The sequence below is a fragment of the Anas platyrhynchos genome, chromosome 9, assembly GCF_047663525.1.
Source record: "Anas platyrhynchos isolate ZD024472 breed Pekin duck chromosome 9, IASCAAS_PekinDuck_T2T, whole genome shotgun sequence".
Lineage (NCBI taxonomy): Eukaryota > Metazoa > Chordata > Aves > Anseriformes > Anatidae > Anas > Anas platyrhynchos.
Genome location: NC_092595.1, coordinates 2,311,737 through 2,337,854, shown reverse-complemented (window position 1 = coordinate 2,337,854; position 26,118 = coordinate 2,311,737). Strand labels below are relative to the sequence as shown.

Genomic DNA, 26,118 nt, shown 5'->3' with positions numbered 1-26,118 from the left:
GTGGCGCCGCTCCCCCTCCCCCTCCTCCCATTGGCCGCCGGGCGCGCGCTGCGCAGCCAATGGGCGGGCGCGGCCGGGCGGCCTAGAGCGAGGCTGCCCCTCCCCCTCCCCCTCCCCCCCCCCCTTCTCCTCCCCTCAGCGCCCTCCCGGCCCGTTCCGCCCGGCCCCGGCGGCAGCGGCGCCCGGAGCAGGCCCGGCGGCGGCGTCGTCCTCGCCTCAGCGGGAAAGGAGCGGCTGAGGGGCCAAAAAAAGGACCCGAAAAGGAAAGGGGAAGCGGAGCGGGACCCGGCCCGGCGGGTTCGGGCCCGGCAGGCGGCGGAGGAGGCGGAGGAGGAGGCGGAGGAGCCGCGCTCCCCCCCCTGCCGCCGCCGCCGCCATGGCGGAGCAGGAGAAGCTGGACAACCAGCGCCTCAAGAACTTCAAGAACAAAGGCCGCGACCCGGAGGTAGGGCCCGCATCCGCCTGGCAGCAGCGGCAGGAGGAGGAAGAGGAGGAGGAGGAGGAGATGAAGGGGGAGCGAGGCGGGGTATGGGGGGGGGGGGGGAGGAAGGCGGAGGCCGCGCTCCGGGGCCGGCCGCGGCCGTTGGGCTCCGCCGTGAGGGGGCAGCGGGAGGCCCGGGCCGGCCCCGCCGCCACACAGCCCCCACAGGGCCTCCCCGCGGGGCTTATACAGATTCCCTGCTGTCCCCTCTAACGCAAAAATAACCCCCCCCACCCCCCCCCGGCCCGCTTTATCGCCCTCTAAGCAAGGCGGGTGGCGGTGGAGGCGGTTGCCCGGCCTGGGAACTTCGGGGCCGCTGCGCACGCGTTGGAGGAGGCGGCCCCGCGGCTCGGCCGGGAAGCAGGAGGGGAGCGGGGGGTTGGGGGTGCCCCAGGGAACGGTCACCGGGGGAAGCCGGGCTCCACGCCTCGCCCAGCAGCCCTCTGTGGGGAGAACTGTGCGTGGGGAGGCAGCAGCGGGCCTTGGCCTTCCCGTTTCTGCTTTCCTCTGGCCTCGCTGCGTGTCCCCGTGGTTGGCGTGACGCCGGATCCTCGCCTTAAACACCGCACTCCGCACGACATGTTTATTTAAATAAAGGCAGCGTTTGAGTTGCTGTCATTTATGAAAACATCTGCCACGTTTCCCACTTAGGTAATCCAGGCATCGGTAGTCCCTCAGTCTATAACTTCAATCAAACAACTTGCTCTTCAGTTACATACAACGCTCAGTGATGCCAAAGAAGTTGGAAGTGGGAACAATTGCTGCAGTGTTTACTGATAGGGTTCTTAGCTTTGTTAGCAACTCTTTGCTAAGATGTTAGTCTGTTTTTGTATAAATTGTTTTGTTATCAGCGAGTAGATAACCCTAAAAGCAGGGAGAGTTTAGAAGGGTGCACAGTGAAGCACGTGCTAGCACATTAAAAATGAAAGCAAAGGGAACATACAGGCTGCAGTTCATCCGTGTTTTTTATCCTGTGGTGCCTACGTACCGAGGGTTGACGTAAATTGGCTGAAGTGAAAATGTTCAGGATGGACACACACACACACACACACAAAAAAATAAAAAAATCAGTTGGGCACTTGAGCCTCAGGAAGCAGGTAGCCTCTTCAGTATTGTTCTGGATTTGCTGAAGCATGTAAGCGGCCTTCAGCACCGCGACAGAAGCCCTGGGAGGCTGTGTTAAATTTTAGATGCTGACATCTACCCAACAACTCTTGGAGCATACGCTTGCTACTTAAAATAACTAGCCGGGATGGTTATTTTTCATACAATGGCTCAGGCTTATGGCTATCACTCGTTAACTGCTTACGCGCCACATGTGTTGTTAGAGGGTGAGGTGTGGGTGATGTCTGCTCCCAGCCAAGTATCCTATGGCAGCAACAGTTGCTAATGAGTATATTCAGCTGGCTCCCAGCGCCGGGGATCCTGCGCTGCTTCTAGCAGGAGGATGACTTATTTACTTCGCATAGGAAGCCAGCGTTTGATCTTTATCTCTTTCCTTCATCTTGCCTCCTTCACTCTTCCCCCGTTTAACCTCTGCTGAAGTTGTGTTTTTAGCCATTAGTTAGTTCAGTTCAGCACTGGTGATCCTTCTTTTCTGTGACAGTTTGCCTCCATTTGGCATGTCAGAAAAAGTGAATTACCCCAGTATTAGGTTTGGGAATGCCAAATTCACAGGTAATTCTAGAGGCTGTGAGATTTGACATGTTGCAAATTACAAACTTATAAAATAACATCTATATGCTTACATATTGCTCAAATCAGCCAATTTATGGTTAATTGCATAGCAGTTGCTGTCACGTTGTGCTTAGCTTCCAGGTCTTATCCCTTCCCAAAAAGGTTATTGTGTATCTTATAAAAGGCAGAAAGGGGATTTTCAGTGTTTCAGCTTCAGAAATGCTGAGCATTTATTTAGCTTTTTGAATACTTACTGAGTTAAAGGTGGATTTTTGTTTTCCAGTCCATATCAACATGCTTCTAAAAATACAAAGTCTGGCCTTGAAAAAGGAACAAAAACACATGTTTTACATAGAGTTTAACACAATTCCTTCATACAATTAAGGGTTGGGTAAACATGCATGCACGGACATGTCACCTTGTGAGCTATTGCTGCCATGTGTTTTGGGATGACAGATTGGTGGCAACATGGGGAATAGAGGAACACAAACCGTTTGCTTGTTCTTTTTTCTTATTTATGGCACTGATTAAGGAAATATTAAGAAGTTTATGCTCAGTATTTGAGGAGTTTGTGGCAGGAGAGCAGTAGTTTGCAGCTAACTCCAGGGCAGTATTTGTATCTCTGTGTAGAGCTTACAAGTCCCAGTTAGGAGGTGCAGGATGCTCCAAGCTCTTCCAAGATTTAAGAGTCAGAGCTGTGGGGGGGAAAAAAAATTGCACTTTCATGGTGAGAAGGAGCTGGCCTTACAGAACTGCAGGAATAGTCACTTGTTAATTTAAAAAAAAATAAATCATACTGAAAAGAATGCCTATTTGTTGTTTTATAATAAATTATGCAAATGCTTATTTACTAGGAGAGCTAGTTAAGGTGACTTGTACTTTTTTCATCTTTCCTCTTCCATGAGAAACAGGTTTTACTTGGCCTTGTTGTTTTTTTTTCCCTTGAATAAGAACGGTTGAGCTGTTTTCTCTGTTTTTGTGATAAGAAATCTTATTTTCTAACATTTTTTTTGTTGTTGTGGTACCATAGACCTTGGAATCAAATACTAGATCTTCCTCTTCTCTACAAGGAAAAAGTGCAAGCTGCCCATTGCATCTGCAGTAGACAGAGTTCTGTGAATGAGCTGTTTCTGAGTAGTTCCCTTTGGTGCTGCTGCATTCCGGGGTCTTAAGTACAGCCTTCGTCCTGGGAAGGGTGGAAAAGAATTTTTTGCTGTTTTTGTTTGATTAAACATTTTATTTTTTGGGGGGGGTGATTGTTGCTCACTGCAGCATTCAAGTTTGATTGATGTTTAGGTTTTCTGAAATGAAATCAAAGCTGTATTTTTAAGTATTATTCCTTTGGAAAGACTGGAAGAAATTGGTGACTTTATGCTGCCCTTTTCTTCCCTCGCTTGCCTGTGTGGTTGGGTGAGATACTGAGAATTGCTTTAATAGTGCCAGCACAGGAGAAGTGTCAAACAGCTTTCTGCTCTGCAACTGAGAGATGAGTGATGCAAAATGAGGCTGCGTTGTGATGCAGGGTACTTCAAAACCAGGGTTGGAGCAGCTATTGAGCCTGGATGCTTTAAGATTAGCTACGTCAGGACAAGAGTTGCCCCTGGAATTCACTGGGTTTGTAATAGTGGCCATGTACTTGGAAACACCAAGGAAGCTTTAGAGGGTTGAAAGAAAGGTAATGTCATGAGAGATACTGGCTCCCAGGTGGTTAGAAGCTTTTCACCCTTTCCTGTGTCCCGCACAGAATACTTTGGTTGCAATTCCAATAGGAAGGAACTGATGGAGAGCAGGAATTTCACTCTGAGCTAGTTAAAAATAGGTTCCATCATGCTGACTTGCACTTCTGTGATGAAGCTTACACACTTTGTTTAAAAAGTCATACTTCTCCGAGAAAAACTGGAGTGACAGCATGCACAATGTCATTGATTTTTTCTTTTCTTTTTTTTTTTTTTTTTTTGTAACTGAGAGTCCCTGTTATAACTCCAGAGCAGGCGGAGTTGCTGAGATGTGTTTTTCAGGTGGCACCTTGTAGAGACTGTGGGCATTAAAATTCTATGGGATTTTAATCTCTGATCTTCAGAGCAGACTTCATTGCTGTGGTCTGCAAATGAAACAATATAGGAGGAAAATAATACATGCAGGAGGGCCTAAATCCCTTTCCTGGAGTGCCTGTGCAGTCCCACTGTAGGAGCAGTGCATTTGGCAAAGCGTTTGCTCGAATAGGAGAAGTAGGTGAAGTTCTACCCTTCCTGGTGTGTATGCTGCCAGACCTTTTTCCTGTTGAAGGTGCACAAACAGCTGCTCAGGTGAAATGCTTTATAGTAGCATCCCCCCAAAAAGGATGGAGACAGACTGTGTGCATGGCAGGGTTGGGTTTTTGAGAGCAGGGATGCAGAGAGAGGTAGAAGAGGGGTCAGGGCACATTAGCTGAGAACAAACTCCAGGTATATGCCAGCATCCTGAGAAAGGACTGGTAGGTCTGAGCTGTTCCTGAGGGAGGAATGCTTCTGAATCAGGTGCTGCTGTGAAAAACGCTGGAATGTGTCAGGATCCTGCAGCTAACGTGGGATTTGGGTGATCAGCTGAAGGGCTTGAACCATAGCTATTAATACAGCTATTGAAGTCTGGCAGGAAGAATCTTTTGTTGGGATCCATCTTCTCTTTATGTATGATTCGTTTGCATGCCATAACTGTTATGGGCATAAAGGTGTTTGTTCGTTCTCACCTGTGTGAGATCACAGGGTTTGGTACAATTCTGCAGTCTCTTTGAGAGTTTTCCTCATTTTATTTTCTACTTGAGCATGCCAGGTCTGACCACCGTCAGGTTCTCTGGAAGGACAGCAGCGCTTTGTGCATGGATAAATGACTGAGAGCTTCTCGCCTTCAGTTCTGTTCTTTGGAGCCACCACTCGCCTTCACCAGGATCCCAGGGTTATGCTTTGCTGGGCTCGAGCTGCACGCGGCTCCCTTGGGCACAGCATCCTGTGGCGCCTGCAGCTGCAGGCAGGGCTTTCCCTGTGCCCAAGTGATGTGTGCTCCGTGTTGTGCTGTGCTGCGCAGCGCTGGGCCATGGGCTGCCCTGTGGCCATGCCAGCAGCCTGCAGTGTGCGTTTAACAAGTGCACGTGCAGGGAGGTAGGTGCTGAAGGAACTTTTCTCCTTGGAACTTTTTCTTCGTGTTGTGTCAGTATGGACGTGAGTTGGAACTGTTACAAAACGTTAAAGCTTCGTTTCTGTACGTGTAAGAGAAGTATTACAGCAGTGCAGAGAACATCCGTTGGTCTGGAGCTGGATTCATAAAGATTTATTATCAAGTACACTTTTTCCCTCTTCAGAGATTACACTTCTGAGATTCTCACCATCATCTGAAGAGTTGTAAGAAACATCTGAAAAGCTTATCTGCTGTGGAGAGCAAGTTATGGCAGTGAATCTCAGCAGCACTGGGCTCCACTATTAATTCTGGTTTTGTTTGATCTGTTAACATTCCTTGAAGATGTACACATTTTCTGGCTACTTGCTTTGGTGCTTTTTAGTGTGGGGCAGTCGGCGTGTACTTGGTTGTTGTGCCTCTGCCCCGGTGGTTCCAGGTGCTGCAGCTGCATTGGGCTGGCACGTGCCTTGCCTTTTATATCACGGGAAGCTGTTGGGGTGTGGGTGTTCCTCACCGCTGTTTTTAGCCTGTTTTTCTCACGATGAACTGCATTTTGGGCCTCAAACGATGAAGGGCTCTACCTCCAAAGCAGTGGGGAACCATGCCTGCTTTTCCACTCTCATCCTTTTTTGCCCCCCTTTTCCTTTAACTCCATCCTTTGAGAAGTTAAAGTATCTTGCTCAGAGTCCAAGTTTGGATTCTGATAAAATGTACATTCCTTTCAGTAAAAATAATTCTGATCCTGAAAGTCGAGCCATAAACCTTCCCTTCAGAGCTGGTTCTTGCTGCCACCCAGAAGCTCTCCTAGCTGCTCCTCTTTCTCACGTCCTGCGTTAATACAGTCCCGTATGCTCTGGAATTGCCAGGGGCTCAGTAAAAACACAGTTGTTTTAATTCTGCTCGTTCACTGTAGAGTTTGAAGTATCGAATAAAATCACTATAGACTAGATCAAATGATTTTTCTTTCTGGTTACACTGTGCTAACACAGGCACTAGTAAACCAATTTCTGTGTATGTACAGTTCCATCTTCTTCTGGATACTGTAAATGGGAGACTGTAGAAAAGCAAACAGATTTGTTCTTACAGTACCAAGGGTTTTATGTGGCTTTCATTTCTAAATAATATTTTCATAGTTCAACTGTGCTTATTAGGTCCCTTTAATTTGAACTTGTTTAGGAACCAATTCCCCAAGGCACAGAGCTAGTTCTGTTTCATGCAGTAGTGAATGTGCACAGCTGAAATCTGTGAATTTACTGCAGTATCTGGGAGAAATGAGTGGTGGTGCAGAGCCTGGCTTTGGGGTGAGGCACAGCTCTGGTACGACCAGCCATGCTTCGTGTGGCAGAGGACCTCACTGGTGCGCTAGTACAAGGAGCCTGGTGGCATCGTGTGGAAAAGGGTGTGCTGTTGTCTGGATCTGCTTATTCTGAAGAATTAATTAGTGTCAGTTGTTGCTTTAGCAGCTGTACTTTGTTTATATGGAGGATTACCTGCACAATCTGAACTTCAGCCTGCTTTTTCAGTGTAGTTTATAGTTTCTTGATTGAAGAAAGGGTCATGAATACCAGGCAAACTTAGTGTGCTTTGTTACTTTGCCATGGTGCTTGTGTATAAAACAGAACAGCACCAGAAGTATTACAACTCCTTTCAACATTGCCCTTTAAGACAGTTGTTTATTCTCCCATTCAGTATCCTTTTTTTTTTTCAACAGAGACCTAGGAGAGACTGTTTTATTGTGCAATAATGCAGACAAGAATAATTATTTCAACTTCCTGTTTGATTGCTACTTCTATAGTGAAAATGAAATCTTGTGTACAAGTATTGTTCAAAGTGCATCTCTTGGAAATAGTTGTGCAAAATCTTAATCACTTGAAATAGATTCAGAACATAACATACTTCTGGTTTTGATTCTTTTCAGACTATGAGAAGACAAAGGAATGAAGTTGTCGTGGAGTTGAGAAAGGTGAGATGAACTAGTATTTGTTTTGACAAAATGGTATTTTGTATTTCACTGTTTCTGTCCAGAAAAACAGAATTGTATTTGTAATCTACTGAGGAGAATAATTCTTGCTTTTGCAGCAAGGATTTTATTTCTAAAGATTGTAACTTTAAAGATTTTAAAAGGCTTACCTTTTTTTCCTTTCAAAACCAGGTGTTATGTCTGGAGACATAAAGCTGTTTTATTTCCCAAAACTGTAGTTCAGCACTGTTTAGAGTCATTGGAAATATAATTCCTGAGAAATGTAGTCATAACTTGATTTACTTATGGGATGAACAGAGAAGTAACTTCTGGGGATGGCCTTGTCTTGTTATAAATACTAACAAACAAGTTGTAGTGTCAGTGATGGATATGTGAATATGAAACTTGCAACAAAAGTACAGTTAATGCTGTAGATGAAGTTGGAGAATTTTTCTAAGCAAAAGTGATTTCCAAAATAACGCTTCCCTCTATTGCTTTTTCCAACTTCTTGAACGTTGGAGCTTTTAACAGTAGCAGTGAAAGAATGCTTATGATGCTGGTTTAAAAAAGAAGCTTCTCTTCCATTCTTAACAACTCCCCCTTCTCTTTAAGAACAAAAGAGACGAGCATCTTCTGAAGAGGAGAAATGTACCTCATGAGGATATCTGTGAAGATTCTGATATAGATGGTGACTTTAGAGTGGTAAGAATTAACTTAATTTTAAACTGTGTCTTTACTTTTACTTTAGAGATTTCTGTTTTCTAACTGTTGTTTTATTTATTTTCTAGCAGAACACTTCTTTGGAAGCAATAGTACAGGTAAAAAAAAATAAATGGATTTTCTGAACATCATACATATCACGGTGATAAATTCTGAAAGGTCTGACTTCTGTCTTCTTTCAGAATGCTTCAAGTGACAACCAGGGTATACAGTTAAGTGCCGTGCAGGCTGCAAGGTAAGGCAATTCTCAAATATACCATTTTCATTCTTTACCATGTGCTTGAATTCAAACAACGTATTCCAGCTTAATTGGAAAAAGTATGTCACCTACTGATGAAAATCATTGATAAACAGAACTTCAGATGAAATATGTGGTTCTTTGAAGCAGTCAGAATTTTTGTTATGTACAAGTATATACTAAGATTCACTTAAGTTCAGTACTACATAGTACAATAAAATATAGCTAGCAGGGCTACAAAGTCTTTACATTTAAATACAGAAAGAACTGTCAAAATCCTTCTTGCTAGTTCTGTCATGGATTAGGCCACTAAAACCACCTTTTGTTTTAGGAGGAATTCTCTGTAGTTGCATGTGTTGAAGTATTCTAAAATGCTTCTATAAACTTTGCTTGCATAAATTCAGTATGTAACTGCTGTTTCATGAACCTACTGCTTTGTCATTGTAGCAGAGCTACAGCTTTGCATTTTTACCCAGAGTGTCTGGGGGATGTGCAAGGGAAGACTTCCATTTCAGCTGACTTCTCTTATATCTGGAAGTCAGTTTGATGTTTGGCAGTTAATGTATTTAAAACAGATAAGGGAAAGAGTGGTTTCTGTGCCTGTTTCCATTAGGCAACTTGCCTTCTTCAAAAAGCTCAGGGTAGTATCGTGTAGAACAACGTTGTAGTAAATAGAGCTGTTCTAAGGCAAGTTAGACTAAAATATAGTTGATTAAGCCTGTTTTAAAAGGAGATGGGAACATCCACTTGAGTGTCTTAACACTTTAATTTTTTAAAATTGAAAACTAATTTGAAGTTAAGTCAGTGCAGTTGCTGGAATGGCTTTAATTAAGGCTGAGAAGCATTTGTTTTCCTCTAAAACTATTTAATCTGTACTATCCTTTAGTCTGAAGCTGGAGCAGGAAGGAGCAATCTTGCACATGTCTAACCCCCAAAACAAACAGCTGGAATAACAGGAACAGAAAACTGATTAGAAATGCTTCTTTCAATACATTTTTAAAAACTACTGTCCCCAAACCTGAAGCATTAATTGGCTCTTGTAGTAAGAGTTCTCTACCTGTTTGAGCAGGTGGTTTATGAGTAGTCTGCACTATGACTGTCGTGTCACTGAGCAAGAAGAAGAAATGTGTTTCTGCTGTTCCTGTCAAAGCAGCCAGGGTTGTCTTATCTCCCTTCGTGGGTGGGGGAGGGAGAAGCTGCAGGAGGGTGTAACTGTGGTGATCTCTATTTTCCTGACTGACTAATTTTTAAGTTTGTTGCCAGAGGAAACGTGGTCACTGAAACAGGCAATGAATGTAATAACTTATTTTTTTTTCAGTAATCTCAGTTTTGGGGCTTAGTTATTTTCCCTTATTATTGAAAACAAGCCTGTTTCATCTTTGAGGTAGACACTAGGTAAGAAAATTCTCTGCCAGAAGATAGTACAACACTGGAATGGTCTGTCCAGGGATGTTGTTGAATCTCTGCATGGAGGTTTCCAAAACTGAACTACATGAAGCCATGACTGACCTGATTAAGCGATAGCAATAGCTGCACTTTGAACAGAAGGTTGGACTAAACAACCTCCTGAGATCCTTCCTAGTCCTCGCTTCTCGTTCTGTGATTTAAGTTTCTGTTTTCTTTTCCTAAACAGAAAGCTGCTTTCCAGTGATCGCAATCCACCAATTGATGACCTAATAAAATCCGGAATATTACCTATTTTAGTGCACTGTCTTGAAAGAGATGACAAGTGAGTATTTCTACAACTTGGAATATTACATTGTGAGAATTCTCAGAATTTAGCTAGTGTGCTTATGAGTTCTGGTTGAAAATTCATGTTGCAATATTTTTTTTTCTTATTTTGTAGTCCCTCTTTACAGTTTGAAGCTGCATGGGCTTTGACAAACATTGCATCTGGAACCTCTGAACAAACACAGGCCGTAGTTCAATCTAGTAAGTCCAACAGTATTTGATCATTGATAAAGCATGCACTGTAGCTTCCACAAAAATCAGAAGATCTGAATGATACTGTAAAGAGCATCCACACTCCTGTTTCTCGTGTACCTCAAGCATGTTCACCAATCCATGTGATAGGGTTGGTCCTTTCATGAGATAGCTAGGATGGTTGAAATTGAGTTGTCAATCACAGGCCCGTCGCTGAAGGACCTGCCCATGAAGTCTCCTGCCAGAAGTTCTACTTCTTCTCTGGCAAGCAGCATCAATTGAAGTGCACACCTGCTTTTGTTCTTCATTTTCTCAGATTTTTAAATTCAGTTGGGTTTCATGATGGTGAGTAATCTCTTCTGGGAACTCACACTTGTAGCAGAGTTATATCTGCTGGTTTTCGGTTTTCAAATATTAAAAAGTCAAAAAAAAAAAAAAAAAAAAGGAAAAAAAGAGAGAATCTCATCCAGCTCTCTTCCAAAATCAAGTTGAAGCAAAAACACTACGCTGGCCTTAGTGTTTTGAGGAATATGAAGTTTGTGGAGGAATTGTACTTGAAATCTGAACTGCCAAGTACTGTAAACTATCTTCTGTACTTTTAACATGGCCTAACTGATCTGAAAAAAAAAAAAAGCCAAAACAGAAGTGTCGTAAGAGCTTCTTCCTTGAGACCCATGGAAGAATCAAACATGCATTTAAAGAAAAGTATGTCAAAAATCCAATGAAGAAATCCACAAAAATTGCACTATGTGAGATACCATTATCTTTAATAGTTGGAATTAGTGTTGTATTGCAGTTTGTGCTGCTGATACTGTTACACATGTTTCTAACAATGAAAAGACCCAGAATTATACCTAAGTTTGTTTTTTCCCAACACCACCATTATAAATTGACTACTTGGAACTTCAATGTAGTAAGTAACTCTAAAATGTGTATTGTGGTTTAAGTGATGCAATGCCAATGTTTCTTTTGTTAAGTAATTCTAAAATGTATGTTGTGGTTTGTGATGAAATATCAGTGCCTTCTGTGACTGACTGTTTAACTTGAGTGATTGAGGTAGATTATCTCTTTTTCATTGTTAGTGCTAAGCAGTTACAGGCTTCTCACAACCTGTGTGTTGTCTGGCTCTCTCTATGTTTTTTTAAATAATAGGTATATACATCTCTGATAAGAAAGTTCTTAGCACCAGCCCGGCTGTTAGGTGGCTGGGTGGGTTTCATCAATTCTTAATTAGAAAATAGGTTAATTATCAATAGCAAATTCAAAGAAATTTAAGGCAGGTGACTTCAGTCTAAGGACTTCTTTTAAATGAACATTTGCTTTAAGACTGCATAGTTTGCAAGATTGGTTTCCCTTGCTTTTACAAACTGTTAAAAGCCTGTTAACTTCAAGGGTCAAATCCAAGCTTTATCAAAGTATGCATCATTGCTAATACTTACAATTTGCAGTTGCATCTAGAATTTTCTACAGGAAACCTAACTAGTGTATATTGCTCCACACCTCTTGATGACCTAGAATACTTCTTTAAACCTAGCTTGTTGATGGATTGAAGATGGGTGCCAATTACAGTAATTATCTTTGTGATGGTCTGAATTTTAGCTAGGTTTGTGTGTGTGCTCTATATTAGCTGACCTAATATTTAAAACATATGAAAGTATGTTTTATTTCTTCTAACGATTGTTTTAATTTAAAAAAGGTCGGTCATTTTTCTGAAAGCACACAGTAGTTGTTGGGGACAACTTTTTTTCTCTTGTGTATAGGCATTGTAAAATACCTCTAGTAGAAAATATGAATTTCCTTGTGATGCGTTTCCTTATTTTTCAAAAAAGGCTTTCCTTGAATGTTGTACTACAAAATACCAGCATCGCTTAAAATTTCATGTGATCTAAAGTAAATGAGTGCTTATTTCAGACTAGACTTTGTCATTAATGTAAGCAAGCACCTTTAGTGCTAAGGTTAAAGAAAAGAGATTAGTTAAGTGTGGTGTGGTGCACACAGAATGTGCTTTAAATAGTGGTTCAGCTTCAGTTTTAAACATTAGGAGGATTCTGTCTGAGTTAGAAATGTAGCTCACTTGATGAGTTTGGGTTGTTTGTGTGTTACTGTTTGGAAACTTGTTGCTGCTCAATCAACTGACTCCCTTTTTTGTCATGTAATGGCAGCATTTGAAACCTGTTCTGCAGTGACGTGCTAGGTTGTCCCAGTATGTTGGATTATGGCTCTCAAATTGAGTACAGCCAAAGCTTAGTGGTCTAAAATGAGACTTAAAGTTAAAGATGGGATATCCATATTCAACCAAGATGACTGCCTTCACAGAAACAGCTGCTGTTGCAGTATGTATACTTTCATAAAGATTGTAAAAAGATGCTGAATGGAGTCTGGAAATATGAGAGGAAAAATACACAGTGACTTATTTCAGTATCATCTTGGAAGTTAATTCTGACCAGTACTCAACAAAGGGAAGAATTTCTCATGCAGTCTGAAAATGTATTTAATGATCAAGTATGTCAACTATTTTGTCTTTTGAGAGATGAATTTCTTAATAATTGCATGGACTTCTGTTTGTGTTTTTCAGATGCTGTGCCACTTTTTCTGAGACTGCTGCATTCGCCTCATCAAAATGTTTGCGAACAAGCTGTGTGGGCTTTAGGAAATATCATAGGTTTGTGTTATTCCTGCCACTAAAAACTAAGTTCCTTTTGAAATTGAATGAATAAAATAAGTAAGATTTTGTGTTAGAACTTGGAGGTGTACAACTGTAAGATAAAAAGCAGTTGTTGCTGGCAGTTACCCTGTTCTGAACTTCTTCCTGTTTTCTCTATCATGTGCTGAAGTATACACACAAAAACATGGCTCCACGGTTTCATTGCAGGTGCAGGAGAACAAATTATCTGCAAACAGGCATGCAGATAGTTAGAATGAAAACTTTTGCTTTGGGTTCTGAAATCTGGCCTCAGCTGACATACGTTGTATAGAATTCTAGATGAGTTGTGATCAGTTGGTTTTCTGTTTAATTTTTCTTTTGTGCACACTTTAACACCTTTCTCTTAAGAATTTAGTTGTTTTTAATGAGTAGTTCAAAATGAAGCAACTGGACAGGAGGCTGGAGGCTTTGTGTAAGTGTGTAATTGATAGATACATATCTGTATATCTACATAGTTCCAAAGCTCATATTCTTAAGCTTTGTATGCATTGCAAATGATCGGAGTTTTAAATATACAGAAGCTGCAGTAGACTGACTCCTTCATAAGCCTGGATGCTGAAGAGTGGATCCAATATTATTTACTAAGTAGCCATTATTAATAATTCTTTAGATATTGTTGGATGTATGCAGAACCAGATGAGGCAGTTTAGTCTCCCAAACAACAAGGTGTTGGGCTTGTGCATACATTATGTTTTACCGCTCAGTGTCCTCAGGTTATCTTTAGGGATTTGCACTCTGTTTTTAATTTAAGAGGATAATTTTGAGGTGGTTCTTTTTGTGAATGGAATGTGATGGTCTTTGTCTTCATACTTTTGATATCTTCAACAGGTGATGGACCCCAGTGTAGAGATTACGTTATTAGTCTTGGAGTAGTGAAACCACTGCTGTCCTTTATCAGCCCATCTATTCCCATAACTTTCTTAAGAAATGTTACTTGGGTCATGGTCAACTTGTGCCGTCACAAAGATCCTCCTCCGCCGATGGAAACCATTCAGGAGGTGACTGAATTATTCACTGCTCAGTCAGTGTAACTAAAGTGAAGCTGAGTGTCTGAATGCCTTAAAAATAACTGTCAAATGGTTCTTTTCCTCCTCAGATCCTTCCAGCTCTCTGTGTTTTAATTCACCACACAGATGTAAATGTAAGTAACACCACTTTGAGACAGCTTTGTGTTCAGGTGTAGTTTTTTACATTAATTGTAAAGTTTGCCATACTCGAGTAACTTTCTTCTGTAAAATAAATAGATAAACCTGTTCTTTCACATTATGTTAAGCTTATTTTGATATCTTTGTTTTTAAGTAACAGTTACAATTTTGTCCTATTTCTCTATATATTTTTACAAGTACTTACTTGAATGTGCTTTCCCTACATTTTTCCCAGCTTTTCTATGTGTTTCTAAGTTCATCCTGATATAAAATCAGATTACAATTTCACTTGTTTTTCTGCAAGCATTTATTAATAGATCTACGTAGATTTTTGACTAGCACTTAAGCTTGTGGCTGTAATGAAAAATAGGTATCTGCATATATAAAATATTAGAAATGTTAGCTAGTATTAGGTTTTGTTAACGCACCTGAGACATTAAGTATGGTCATTAGGTTATTTTAATGTTGAAGTAAATGACTTCACTAAAATTATGAGATTTGTTTAGGCAAGAAGCTGACCTAAGTCAGAACTACTTAAGATTTAATCTTTGCTTTAGTGAAGTTACAGTTCAGTTTAAATTATGGCAGCAGTGCTTTACCAAAATGTTTAAATATAATTATAATGCATACTTTAGTTAATATACGTTAATTCCCTGTATATAAACGGGTGACAGTGAAGCTTATACAAATATCTTGAAATCATTGTATTTGTGGATCAGTTAAAAGTTGCTAGCTCAGTCTTTTTTTTTTTGTGAGCTGTCACTTGAAATATCTAGATTTACTGTTGCTGAAATTTGCTCCTCTGTGTGAATACTTAAGCAGAAGAAATTCTAAGTTGCTGCTGCACCGGACTTCAAAAAACTTTTTAGCTTTTTTTTTTCTTAAATGCTTTGGCATGATGCTAAGAAAAATAACTTGATCTTACATGATGTGTGGACCATTTCCTTTAGAATGTTAAATGCCCCTAGTTTATTTCCTAGGGATTTCTCTTATTTCTAGGGGACCATCTTTCATATCTCATGTTGTCCAATAGTACTTCAAGGAAAGGGCAGATATATTTGATTTTATGTTTAGATGGTGCTTATATCCTTTAGATTTTTGGCTGTAATCTACAATTTAGCTGTTGTTCAGTTGTTTTTAGTCTCTGTATTCTTAGGAGCTAGGCCGAATAGCAGGTCTAGATCAGAATTATTTAGAGTGAAAGGTATGAAGTTTGTAGAGCAAAGTAGGTTATGGATATGAATCTGCTGTATTTCGTTAGTTCTGGTTTAATTTTTTTTTTAAGCCTGATGCTCATGTGCTAATGACAAATGTTTTTTTTATGTTAGATATTGGTAGATACAGTCTGGGCGCTTTCATATCTAACGGATGCTGGCAACGAACAGATCCAGATGGTGATAGACTCTGGAATAGTCCCTCATTTGGTTCCTCTTCTCAGTCATCAAGAAGTTAAAGTGCAAGTAAGTTTAGATAACTTGAAGGGAGCATTACTCAAGATGCAATACTGGAGAAAGTAGCTGGTTTCTATTTATGAACTGTGTTAAGGTGTAAAAAGTACCTTTTCCTGTGTGATGTGGCATTTGTATTTTTTCAGCCATTTGAAGGTATAGAATGTGCTCAGTTAGAAAAATCTTTGTTTCCATTTAAAAGATTTTTGTTTGAATGAAGTGAATGTGTTTTGTTTCAGACTGCTGCACTGAGAGCTGTAGGAAACATTGTCACTGGTACCGACGAACAGACACAAGTAGTTCTGAATTGTGAAGCTCTTTCACATTTTCCAGCACTTCTGACACATCCCAAAGAAAAAATTAATAAGGTATGTCACTGCACAATTTGGACCTGATTGGTAACTCCTTTATATTCAGCTTAGCTCTCTTGGAACCTACATAACGTAGTAGGGTAGAGATTTGAGTAACTAATTACAAAATACCAGCTTATGTCAAGATCAGATAGGGTGGTGATATTTTTTCTTGAATTTGAGATCTATAGGAAAATCTCTTGAGGAGCTGTGAAGTTGTACTTGACAAGAAAGGTTGTTTTCTGATTCTTCTGGTTTAATTTCATAAAAATTCAAGCTTTAATTTTTAATTAAATCTTGTAATTCTGTCTGTTGACTTAAAAGTTGGAATTCTTGATACGTGAAACATTTTAATTAAACTGACTCTCTTGGAAGTGATGAAATAGAGATAATTGGATGTCTCTTTGAATGGAGTGTGTGTGATAAATAGCATTTAAATGGGGTGGGTGGGCGGGGGTGCGTGTGTGTCTGTGCGTGCGTGTATAGAAGAGGCTTTAACTGGGGGCACTGATAATGAAGTGCTGATTCCGGAGTGCATCTGAGGCATGTTGTTAAATTTTGGGGTCCTGTTTTCCGACATTGCCGATGATTAAAGCCCAAAACAAGCTCACCAAGACAGGCCTAGGCATCTTAAATCTCTAACAGGTTCATTAATAGAAGTGATCCTGTGATCTGATCCAAGAGACTCAGTTGAATTTTCAAGTACAGAAATGTGTGAATTCTGAATCTCACTTTGATAGAAATATTTGTCCAAAAAGTTCTTATCCTGGTTAAGTTGAGAGGAGAGGGGAACCAAGAGAGTGGTGGGAAGCTTCTGATAAAGAAGTGTATCAACTGTAAGATTAGAACAAGGAGATTAGTTTCACATAAAATTTGTCAGTATATTCAGTATATGCTCATTATTTTTTGACTAAATACATAGGCTTAGCATTAGGAGGTGGGTGTGCAGGGAAGGGCTCTTGTTCCTTGTTTAACGTAGGAATTCATACATAGTCGTTGGCTTAGTTCACCATTTAAATGTGAGGACTGGGAGGGCATACTCCCAAAAGAGGGAAAAACTGTTCCCTTAAACGTTTTCCTAGACACCTCCATTTCCCTTGTTGAAGGGGTGTCTTGGGCTAATAGAAGGGTCCTATAACTTTACAATATTCCTGAAAAAGCAAGAATTTAAATGATAGGTAGTGCATTTTCTTGATGACTGACACAAATGAGAAATGTTGTGGAGCAGGTAGAATAGATCTTCCATCACTTGTTTGGAAAATGTGCTAGTTTGTATTTTGGAGCTTTTCTGACCATCAGCTGAAAACTGCTGTGCCGTCCTCAGTAACAGAATCAATTAGAAATGCTCATAAGTAGCCTTGTTAAATACTTTTTCTACTTAGTCTGTGGATTTGGGGTTGCAACTTGGTTACAGTGAAAGACTGAAGAGCCTTGCAGCATTTCCCAAGGCGAGGCTTTCGTCTTTGTGTCCTGTAGGTCTAGTTTGCATTAGGAATTCACATACGTACTATCATTTCTTAACTATATTTGAGAATTGCATGAATTGCAGACCCGAAAATATGAATTTAAAAACTTGCTGGAGGAAATAAAGTACAAAATACAATAGTATCCAAATTAATGATTTCTCAAATCTTTTTATTTTGCAGGAAGCGGTGTGGTTCCTATCTAACATCACTGCAGGGAATCAGCAGCAAGTTCAGGCAGTAATAGATGCAAACCTTGTTCCAATGATAATACATCTTCTAGATAAGGTTAGATAACAAGAAAAATTTAACTGTTTGTTTCCTGAAGTGGGGAAAATAACACTGAATTCATTGCTTTGTTTTACGTAGTACTGTGAAATGGGGTGTGTGGAGGGGAATAATGATAATGTCTACCCTTGAGCATTTTCATACATGGCAAGAAGTACATTACTGTTTTGGATGATCTTTCACAAAGAGCTGTGAGGAGGGGCATATTGAACGTATTAGGGGAAAGAAGCAGGTCAATCCTTGGTTCCTCCTTAGTCTTGTTTATTTTTTTTCTTTGTAAAGACTGGGAGCAGAATTGTGTGCACAAATATAACACAAAGAGGTGTGGATGGGGAACAATGAGGTATTTCCCAACATTTTGCCAGAGTTTAAGGACTTAATTCTCCTTTTTATTTCCTCTGCCTTATCTGGAAACCACAAGACACGCTCAACAGTTGCATTGATTAACCTGATCATTTGCGACGTTTATCAAGTCTGAGAGTATCCAAGTAATGATACTGTAATACTAGATCATGGAATGGCAATGTCCTATATTTTTTTAACAAGTAAACCTATCAACAAAAAATAGATGGGTGTAGAAGATAACTGTAGATGGTGTTCAGTTGTTTATTTGCAGAAATGGCAACATGCTGTATGCCTGTGTAGATGTACGCTACTTTTCAGTGATACATAAGGTTGCAGAGATAAAGCTTTTATTGCCTTTTTTTATTAAATAGTGAATTCACATAGTTGCTGTCAAACATTTCTGAATGTTTTTCTCGTGCTTTTTCAGTTTCTCACTGCTTGTTGAGTACCAGGCTTGAATGCTAATCAGTCGTCTTTCTGGGCTTCAAATACCTGTTTTGGATTTCAAATGTAGAACCTTGGTGTCTTTTAAAACACTAGTATCCAAACTGCATTGTGTTTCCAAGGATCTGCCTTATGAGAGAGAAGGGAGCTAAAAGCATGCTTTCTCATGGGAACAGTACCACGTTACGATCTTTGAAAAGTTTCCCACTTTTTGCTTTACCCATGGCTTGATTTCTTTCTTGAAGTGTGGAAGGAAGCTAGAAATACCAATCTTATGATTTCAGCCAAGACAAAGATAGAGTATCTTTCACCTGAATAAAGACTGGGGTTAAGACTGAAGAAATACTTGTCTTTTTGTCTTTTTCCTTAAGTAAAGTATTCATAAATGCTAACTTATTGGTCACAGAGAAAAGCAAATGAGACACTTTTTTAAAAAAAAAAAAAAAAAAAAAAGAAAACTTGGTTAACTTCAGAAGCAGACAGTTATAGTATGTACTAATATAGTATGTGGGGTATGTTTATCAAAATGGACACTTGCCACTTATCGCTCCCTGTAATATGTGACAGCTGTTGATAAAGAATGTGAGAGAGGAGAGCGCTGTTTTTTTTCTTCGCTGTGCTACAAACAAACTTTCTGTGGAAGATCAATAAAAACATGGTTGCAGGGATGGGATGACTGCACTGCAAGTAGACTCAAACATTTGTAGGATCTGTTAGTTAACCTCCCTCCTTAATGAAAACTGATATGGTGTTACTGTGGGGAGCTGAAGCTTTTAGTAAAATACTGCATATAAGAACTGGAACATTTACTTTTATTTACTGTTGTAATTTTAGGGTGACTTTGGTACCCAGAAAGAAGCTGCTTGGGCAATAAGCAACTTAACAATCAGCGGAAGAAAAGACCAAGTGAGTCAAACCTTAAGAAAAGGTCCTTAGACTTTGTGCCATGATTATGAATGTGTAGACTACTCTCCAGTTGTTTTTTTTTTGTTCCACAGTGGATTAAGGAGTGAATTTAGTTTCTCTTTTTGGAATGAACTGAGATCAGGCATGTCAGTGGGGATTTGGGTGGAGACACTTCTATTGGGATGGGGCTGAGTAGATATGGATAACTGCGTTCAGGCTCTGATAAGAATCTTGGTCATTTGGCAGTAGTATCTTTTTTCCACTTTTTTTCCCTGCTTGGATAAGAATGTGATAATTACTCAGTGGCTGCTATCATTATAGAAATATACTAGTTCCTTGTCAACCCAGAATATTGAATCGGGGGCGTGTGTCATTCAAAGACAAGGTTGAAACTTCTCTAATACTGAAAAATTTACAGTATCTAGTATTTGTTTAAGCAATATACTCATATATTGCTACAATAATATACGTATATATTGCTATAATAATATATAATATACCCAGATAACATAATTCATAGATGTTACCTGTTCATGCTATAAAAAAAAGGTCTGAAAGTGACTGCTACAAACTATTCTTATTCTGTTTAGTAACTTTAAGTGCTTTGATTTCATTAAACTTGTCTGCTTGTGTGCTTCTGGTGCTTTGTCACACTCATGAGATTACTATTTGTGTTTTTTTCCCCCTAGGTGGCATACTTAATTCAACAAAATGTAATTCCTCCCTTTTGCAATTTGCTAACAGTGAAAGATGCACAAGTAGTGCAAGTGGTTCTGGATGGACTAAGTAATATATTAAAAATGGCTGAAGATGAAGCAGAAACATTAGCCAATCTTATAGAAGAGTGTGGAGGTATGGTGCTTAATTGTTTTTATACTGTTTTGCAGAAATTGTTTGATCTCCTACCATGTGCCCTTGTGTGTATTGGCACAGGTGTTTTAAGCAAATCATTCATATGTGTGGTCTGCACCTGTCTGCTAGTAACTTTTATCATCCTGGAGCTACTTGCTGTATAATTGAGCTACAGATCAGTAACTGGCATGCATTACCACATCCAAAAGCATGTGGATTTGGAATTTCACCTGTCATGGCAACGACACCAGGTGTTGAAAAGATGTTTTTAGGAAAAGGGAGTATGATCTAGTACTTACTGCCCTCCGCCATCCCCTGGTCCTCCCCCTTATCTCCAAAGATTCCCCCAACCACTCACAGGGACAAGAGAAGAGAACACAATTGTTGCTGGCATAGACCTTATGACTTTTGTTGTGGTATGACTGGATGTACTTTGTTGTTGTAGTGTGTATTCCTCAACCTCTGATAGCTTCTTAGAGATTCAGCAAAGTCTTTTATACTTAAGCATGTCAAGTGGGTTTTAACAGCATCTTATTGAGATTCACTTTATTGTGCCTGGTTTTGTTTTTAATGATTTTGTATGATGAGGCCTTATGGAGAGGGATTTTTTTTTGTCTGAACTTAGTATTCCAACTTGACTGTGTTTTTTTGTGTTCTCTGTAGGCCTGGAGAAAATCGAACAGCTACAAAATCATGAAAATGAAGACATCTACAAACTGGCTTATGAGATCATTGATCAGTTCTTCTCTTCAGATGATGTAAGTGTGTTATAGCTCTGAAATCTGGTTTTGTAATCATTTGGTTGTTTTCATAGACATGGTTCAAAAGGGCGACAACAGCTCTAAAGACTGCTTTATAGAGAAGCACTTATTCATTTTTTTTTTCAGAATTTTTTTCTACCCAATTCACTGATGAGCACTTACAATACTGCTGCACATATGTATGCAAAATTACAGACTTATTTCAGGGCATTCATTGAAACTGTAGCTAGCGTTCTTTATTAAAATTCCATCAGACCAGTACTGACAGAATAGAAAATTAATTCTAAATATGATTAAATAAAAATCTAAAATGGGCTATTAAGCTCATGGAATTTTTAACTTGATGCCGCAGCCTTTCTGAATAGTTGATTATAGGCAATGACGAGAGGCTTCTAGGATTTTGAAGGACATCTGTTTAAATAAATAAAAAGCCTTGTCCTAATCTGTATTCCTGAGTGGTGCAGTTGCATAGATAGCAGAAATAGGATGAGTTTTCATGTAAACAGCCTGCTGGATGTTATCACCGTAACTGAATATGAATTTCTCTGGCCTTAAGTGGGACAACTTTATTACGCTGAAAGTTTGCCCTCACTGTTAGGGTTACTTGCATAGATCTTGTGCTTATAGCCATGGATTCTGAAAAACTTGCCTGTTTTTAGTCTGGATGAGAAAAGCATTGAGTTGTCCACTGGCATCCTAAAGTGTCATAGCATTGGGTTATTTGGTGTCAACAGCATAAACTAGTTGCTTAAAACTTCATCAGAGTTAGTGACGGATGAGCCCCTTGCGTAAACCAGTTGCATGTCTTCCATTCTTCATGATGACTGTCATCTGAAGTTCTGATAGGCAATTTAAGCTGCACCTGAGGGAACAAAATACTAGCCTTCAAATGGTTCTCTGAACTGCCAGCTTCTGACTAAGCTTGGTTTTAACATCTGATAAGCTCCCTGCTGACTTGAGTACCAAGTCTGAGATTCTGCTTCTTAAGAAAAAAGATTCTGAATAGTAGTTGCAGAGGTAGGTGTCAAGTGAAAATAAGGATGCATGAAGTGAAAATTAAGATGGGCTGATCAAGAATGTTTATTTCAGCTTAAAAGTGTAATACAAATCTAAAACCCTCTTTTGATTTATATGCACTTTAAATCATAAAATAAGCTAACTGTGTAGAAAGGGAATACAATAACGTCAGTCTGCATCATGAAATGAGGGTTTTCTTGTTGGCTGAACAGATTACTACAGAAATGGTAAAACTTGGTAGGGCATGTTTGCAAGTAGAGTTGTTTTTTTTTCTAGAGTCCCATTTTTATACAAACAGTAACACAGGTCTCCTTTAGGAACTCAGATTTTGTGTATACCACAGGACTTGGAATTTAATGTAGTGCCAATTTGGTAACCTGTATACTACCTGTTTAAATTGAAACTGCAGTTTCAGCATATTCCTTATATGATTTAGTGATATTGGTTGCTTCTAAGAACAGTGATGCTTTATAAACTGGCAATAAGTATGATGTTTGGTTGACAGAATGCTTGCCAGAAGTGAGAACTTCATAAGTAAGACTACTGGGTGCTATGTAGCCTACCTACTAAATAAAATCTAAACCATTTCAGGCTAACTTACTTTGTCATAATAGTACTCTTACTAAGTTGAGAAAGATCAACAGGAATTTATGCAATGAAGGAGATCAATTGAAAGGAGGAAAGTTCTTTAAGCTTATCTCTTTTTAGTGAGACTTCTGTGTTTCTGTTAATTCTTACAGTGTTCTTGTTCTTTCAACAGATTGATGAAGATCCTAGCCTTGTACCAGAAGCAATACAAGGCGGAACATATGGTTTCAATTCATCTGCCAATGTACCAGCAGAAGGGTTCCAGTTTTAGAGTGGTATTTTGGAAGTTAGGTACAATGCAGCACTGAATAAAAAAAAAAAAGGTTTGATCCATCAATCTTGGCTCATGGGATCCGCTGCTGCATTAAATCGGGAAAGAAAATGTGAAGATTTCATTTGGAATCACAGAAAAGCCCAAATGAAGTCAAGATGGCGAGTGGGTGCGAGTGAGAATGAGTGGCAAAATGTAATGAAAAACTTCACACTGAATGCTTATTTAGATTGTTCAAAGAAAAAGGGCTACAGGTCAAAGATCTTCAGTGCCTGAGAAGGAACAATGACTTACTAGAGCAATTGGGGGGAAATGCAGTACTATCATCATCAAGCCTTGTAAGCATAAGAGAATAGGATGCCCATATAAGTCCAAGGAGAATGAGCCCAGGCCTTGCTATGAAGCACCGTGTGAATGGACAACATTGAATGAATGTCTGGACTCGATGCTGTGGAGCCAGGCTCATGTTTCAAATCTGGGGCTCTTCAGTCATGAAGCAGACTCCTAGTCCTGGAGTGGCGTGTGTACGAGAGTATGGTTGTGATGCTGTATGTGAACGCATGCAAGCTTGATTCGCCTTCAGGGGGCTGATAATAAACCTAGTAAATCATCAAAATGAGTTCATAAGTGTTAACTTACACTGGACACAAAAACAAAGACCGGTTTAGCAGCAGACTCTGGTTTACTCCTGCAGCCTGTGTTTCTTTTTTTTGTTGTTTTTTTTTCCCCTCTTATTTTTCTTTTAGTTATTTTTAAGTTCTTTCCTGTATGGCTTATTAGTTACTTGTAAAGTCAGAATTTCAGGAAGGCTTCCCTGTGCATTTGCACCAGATGAATGTTTGATGTTATGAAAAGCTTTCCATATCATCAAAACTAATTTGTAGATTTTTGCATGAAAAAAATCATACATTTCCCTTCAAATAGACTGTGTTGCAGTACACAAGTTACCATAATAGTAGAAAGCAGTAAAATGTGGTAATAAAATCTCATCCTTTTCATTTTCAAAGATAACATGAAGACCTTTGCATGTGGTAATCTACAGCATAGTTCATTTTTAGATTTTGTTGAGTCCTGTAACCAAATGTTTCCGTTGTGGTAGAATACCGTGCTGTGTTTCAATGTTACTTGTTTTCAAACTTTGTTTTCTATGAAAATGATATGGAAACTTCTAAAAATGGAATTTGGTGCATATGTACTGCCGAATAAAGACCGAAAAGAGGTGTGAATAGATGTACAAATCAAGTCATGGTTTGAACACCTTTAATATGCCTAATCCAATTGTTTTAGACTCTTTTTATCTTAGATGTAGGCAGCCATGAACAATCTATTTTGAGCCACTTTAGAGAGAACTTTGTATTTTTAAAACTTGCACAAAAGGGATGCAAGTGTTTTTATAATTGGAGTAATGCCTCAGTTTTGAGGTTCTGCACACTAAATTAAAGGTGACGTTACAAATTTGTACAAAATGAACTCTTTATAAGGTGGCTCATTGTAGGAAATGCTGTGCCTTCCCCTTTGAGCACAAGTGTTGCATGAACAACAGTTTGCTATAATAAAACATACCAGATTAGCCACCATTAGCATCTATATCTACCTTGTGTTTTAAAATCAACTGGTAATTCTGAAACACTGTAGAATGGATAAAGATTATTTTGTGATCATAACTCTTTGTTGGACTAGAGTATTTTTGCAGCATTCCTTGTCATCAGAAACATGGTTAAAGTTTAAAACTAGAAGCAGCGGAAACTAGCTTGTGAAATTTATCCAAGTAGAGTGCAGGCTAGGCTGTCTTGGGGAAATAAACATTAAAACTTGCAACAGCGTTGTGTGCGGTGTGTCTTTTTGTATATACGCTCCAGTTTTTGTGAAAAGGTGCTGAAGATTATGTGAAGAATATTGGGTTGCCATTACAATTTCCAAATCTTCGACTGCTTTTTACATGCCAAGTGTAGTGTAGTGCAGTGTGTTACATAGGTTTGACAATTTTTTTTTGGTATATATTACTACTTTGCCTAATTACAGAGTAAGTATTCACCAAATAAGTTGTTTCCATGTAAAACCAAAGTAATCATTTTACCTTCTGTAAGGGTTAACTTGGTATAATGGCTTTTTTTTTTTTTTTTAAGAAGCTGATGTACGGTAAGTAAAATTACTCTTTTTATCAACTTCACGCTAAACTGCCTATGAAGGATGTACTGGAGAAAATTGCTGCATTGTTAGAGACCCTTTTCTTGGGGTAAGAGAAAAGCGGATGTCTGTAGTGATTTGTATGTTTGAAACTGGGAAAAAAAATCAACCAATCTGTACCCCTGCTGCCAACAGTAAATGCTTCCTCCTGGCACTTCCTCAGATACTACCTACTTAAATGGGTTTACTTCAAATTAAATTTAAACCTAGTGCTGTCACAGTGCTTTGCTTTTGTTTTAAAAGGCAGTAAATTCTCATCACCTGGTTCACAGCAGATCCTGGCCTTGTTGGTACACCAAATTATTGGAAGTTTCAAAGTTCCCGCAACCACAAGGGGGCAGTGTACAGAGTTCAGCAGCAAAAGTGAAATGAAATCGTAATGTTTTTACTTCCCCAAAAGCTTCTGTGCAAGGTAATTAAATTCCTGGGGAAAGGGGGAGTTGCATGGGATGTTAGGGATACAAACAAGGAAAACTTCACCTCAAAGCTCACTATTAGGAGCCTGGTCAGGATGACAGATTAAAATAGAAAGTAAGTCAGTTACTTAAGGGTACAACTTGGCATTGCTGTGATACAAGTCCCAGACCAATTTTATGCTTACCTGCAATGTTGGATACGTTTTAGCTTCTGACTTTACTAAGTGGTGGAAATGCTTCATCTGCAGAAGGAACTCAGAAGGAACTTTTTGGGGTATGCTTCTCAAGCTGTTCATTAGCAGAATGCTGCTCTGTGATAATTAGACTGTAATCATGCAGTTGATAGCTTCTTAGTCACTGTTCAATTCTAATATAAATAACCAGACATGCAGAGGTGAGGTTGTACACTAATCTGCCTTGTCAGTATTTTGAAGTAGAAAACTGACTTTTAAGTTGAACTTAAGACAGTAGTGAGCTGTTAGGAGGTCAAAAGTTAATCCCTAGTATAAATGATTCCAGGTAGAATATTTACTTCAAAGATCAAATAGCTGTCATGGGGTTTTAGGACTGGACTTAGCTGACTTAGCCAGGAGAAGTTCTGTGGAGGGAAGAGTATCAAATTTAATCTGAAAAAATAGTTTGAGAGAAGTTGACCCTGTTTCTTTCTCTCCCACTACTGGATGTGGAATAGCCCCTGATTGTGTGAGGAGTTTCAGCATAGGAGGATCCCCTTGCTGGATGCATGAAGCTTGAGCAGAGAGATACCTTTCATCTTTCCTTCCTA

The 26,118-nt window shown here is 39.5% G+C and overlaps 1 protein-coding gene and 1 non-coding gene across 3 annotated transcripts; both read left to right on the top strand.

Moving 5' to 3' along the window:
* Positions 1-112: 112 nt before the first annotated feature.
* Positions 113-24,551, top strand: KPNA4 (karyopherin subunit alpha 4). Of its 2 annotated transcripts, none has more exons than XM_027464724.3 (17): positions 113-445; positions 7,227-7,271; positions 7,881-7,970; positions 8,060-8,086; positions 8,171-8,223; positions 9,860-9,955; positions 10,073-10,158; positions 12,725-12,811; positions 13,682-13,851; positions 13,950-13,994; positions 15,327-15,458; positions 15,686-15,814; positions 17,443-17,547; positions 19,171-19,242; positions 19,932-20,094; positions 20,758-20,852; positions 22,633-24,551. In XM_027464724.3, exons 1-17 carry the CDS (start codon positions 377-379, stop codon positions 22,729-22,731), a joined length of 1,563 nt encoding a protein of 520 aa, XP_027320525.1. In that variant the 5' UTR covers positions 113-376; the 3' UTR covers positions 22,732-24,551. The 2 variants fall into 2 exon arrangements, with proteins under 2 accessions (XP_027320525.1, XP_027320524.1); XM_027464723.3 differs by having other exon boundaries at positions 8,057-8,086.
* Positions 16,166-16,477, top strand: LOC113844652 (small Cajal body-specific RNA 7). Its single transcript, XR_003499366.3, has one exon. It is a non-coding gene; the product is annotated as a small Cajal body-specific RNA 7 (non-coding RNA).
* Positions 24,552-26,118: the final 1,567 nt, after the last annotated feature.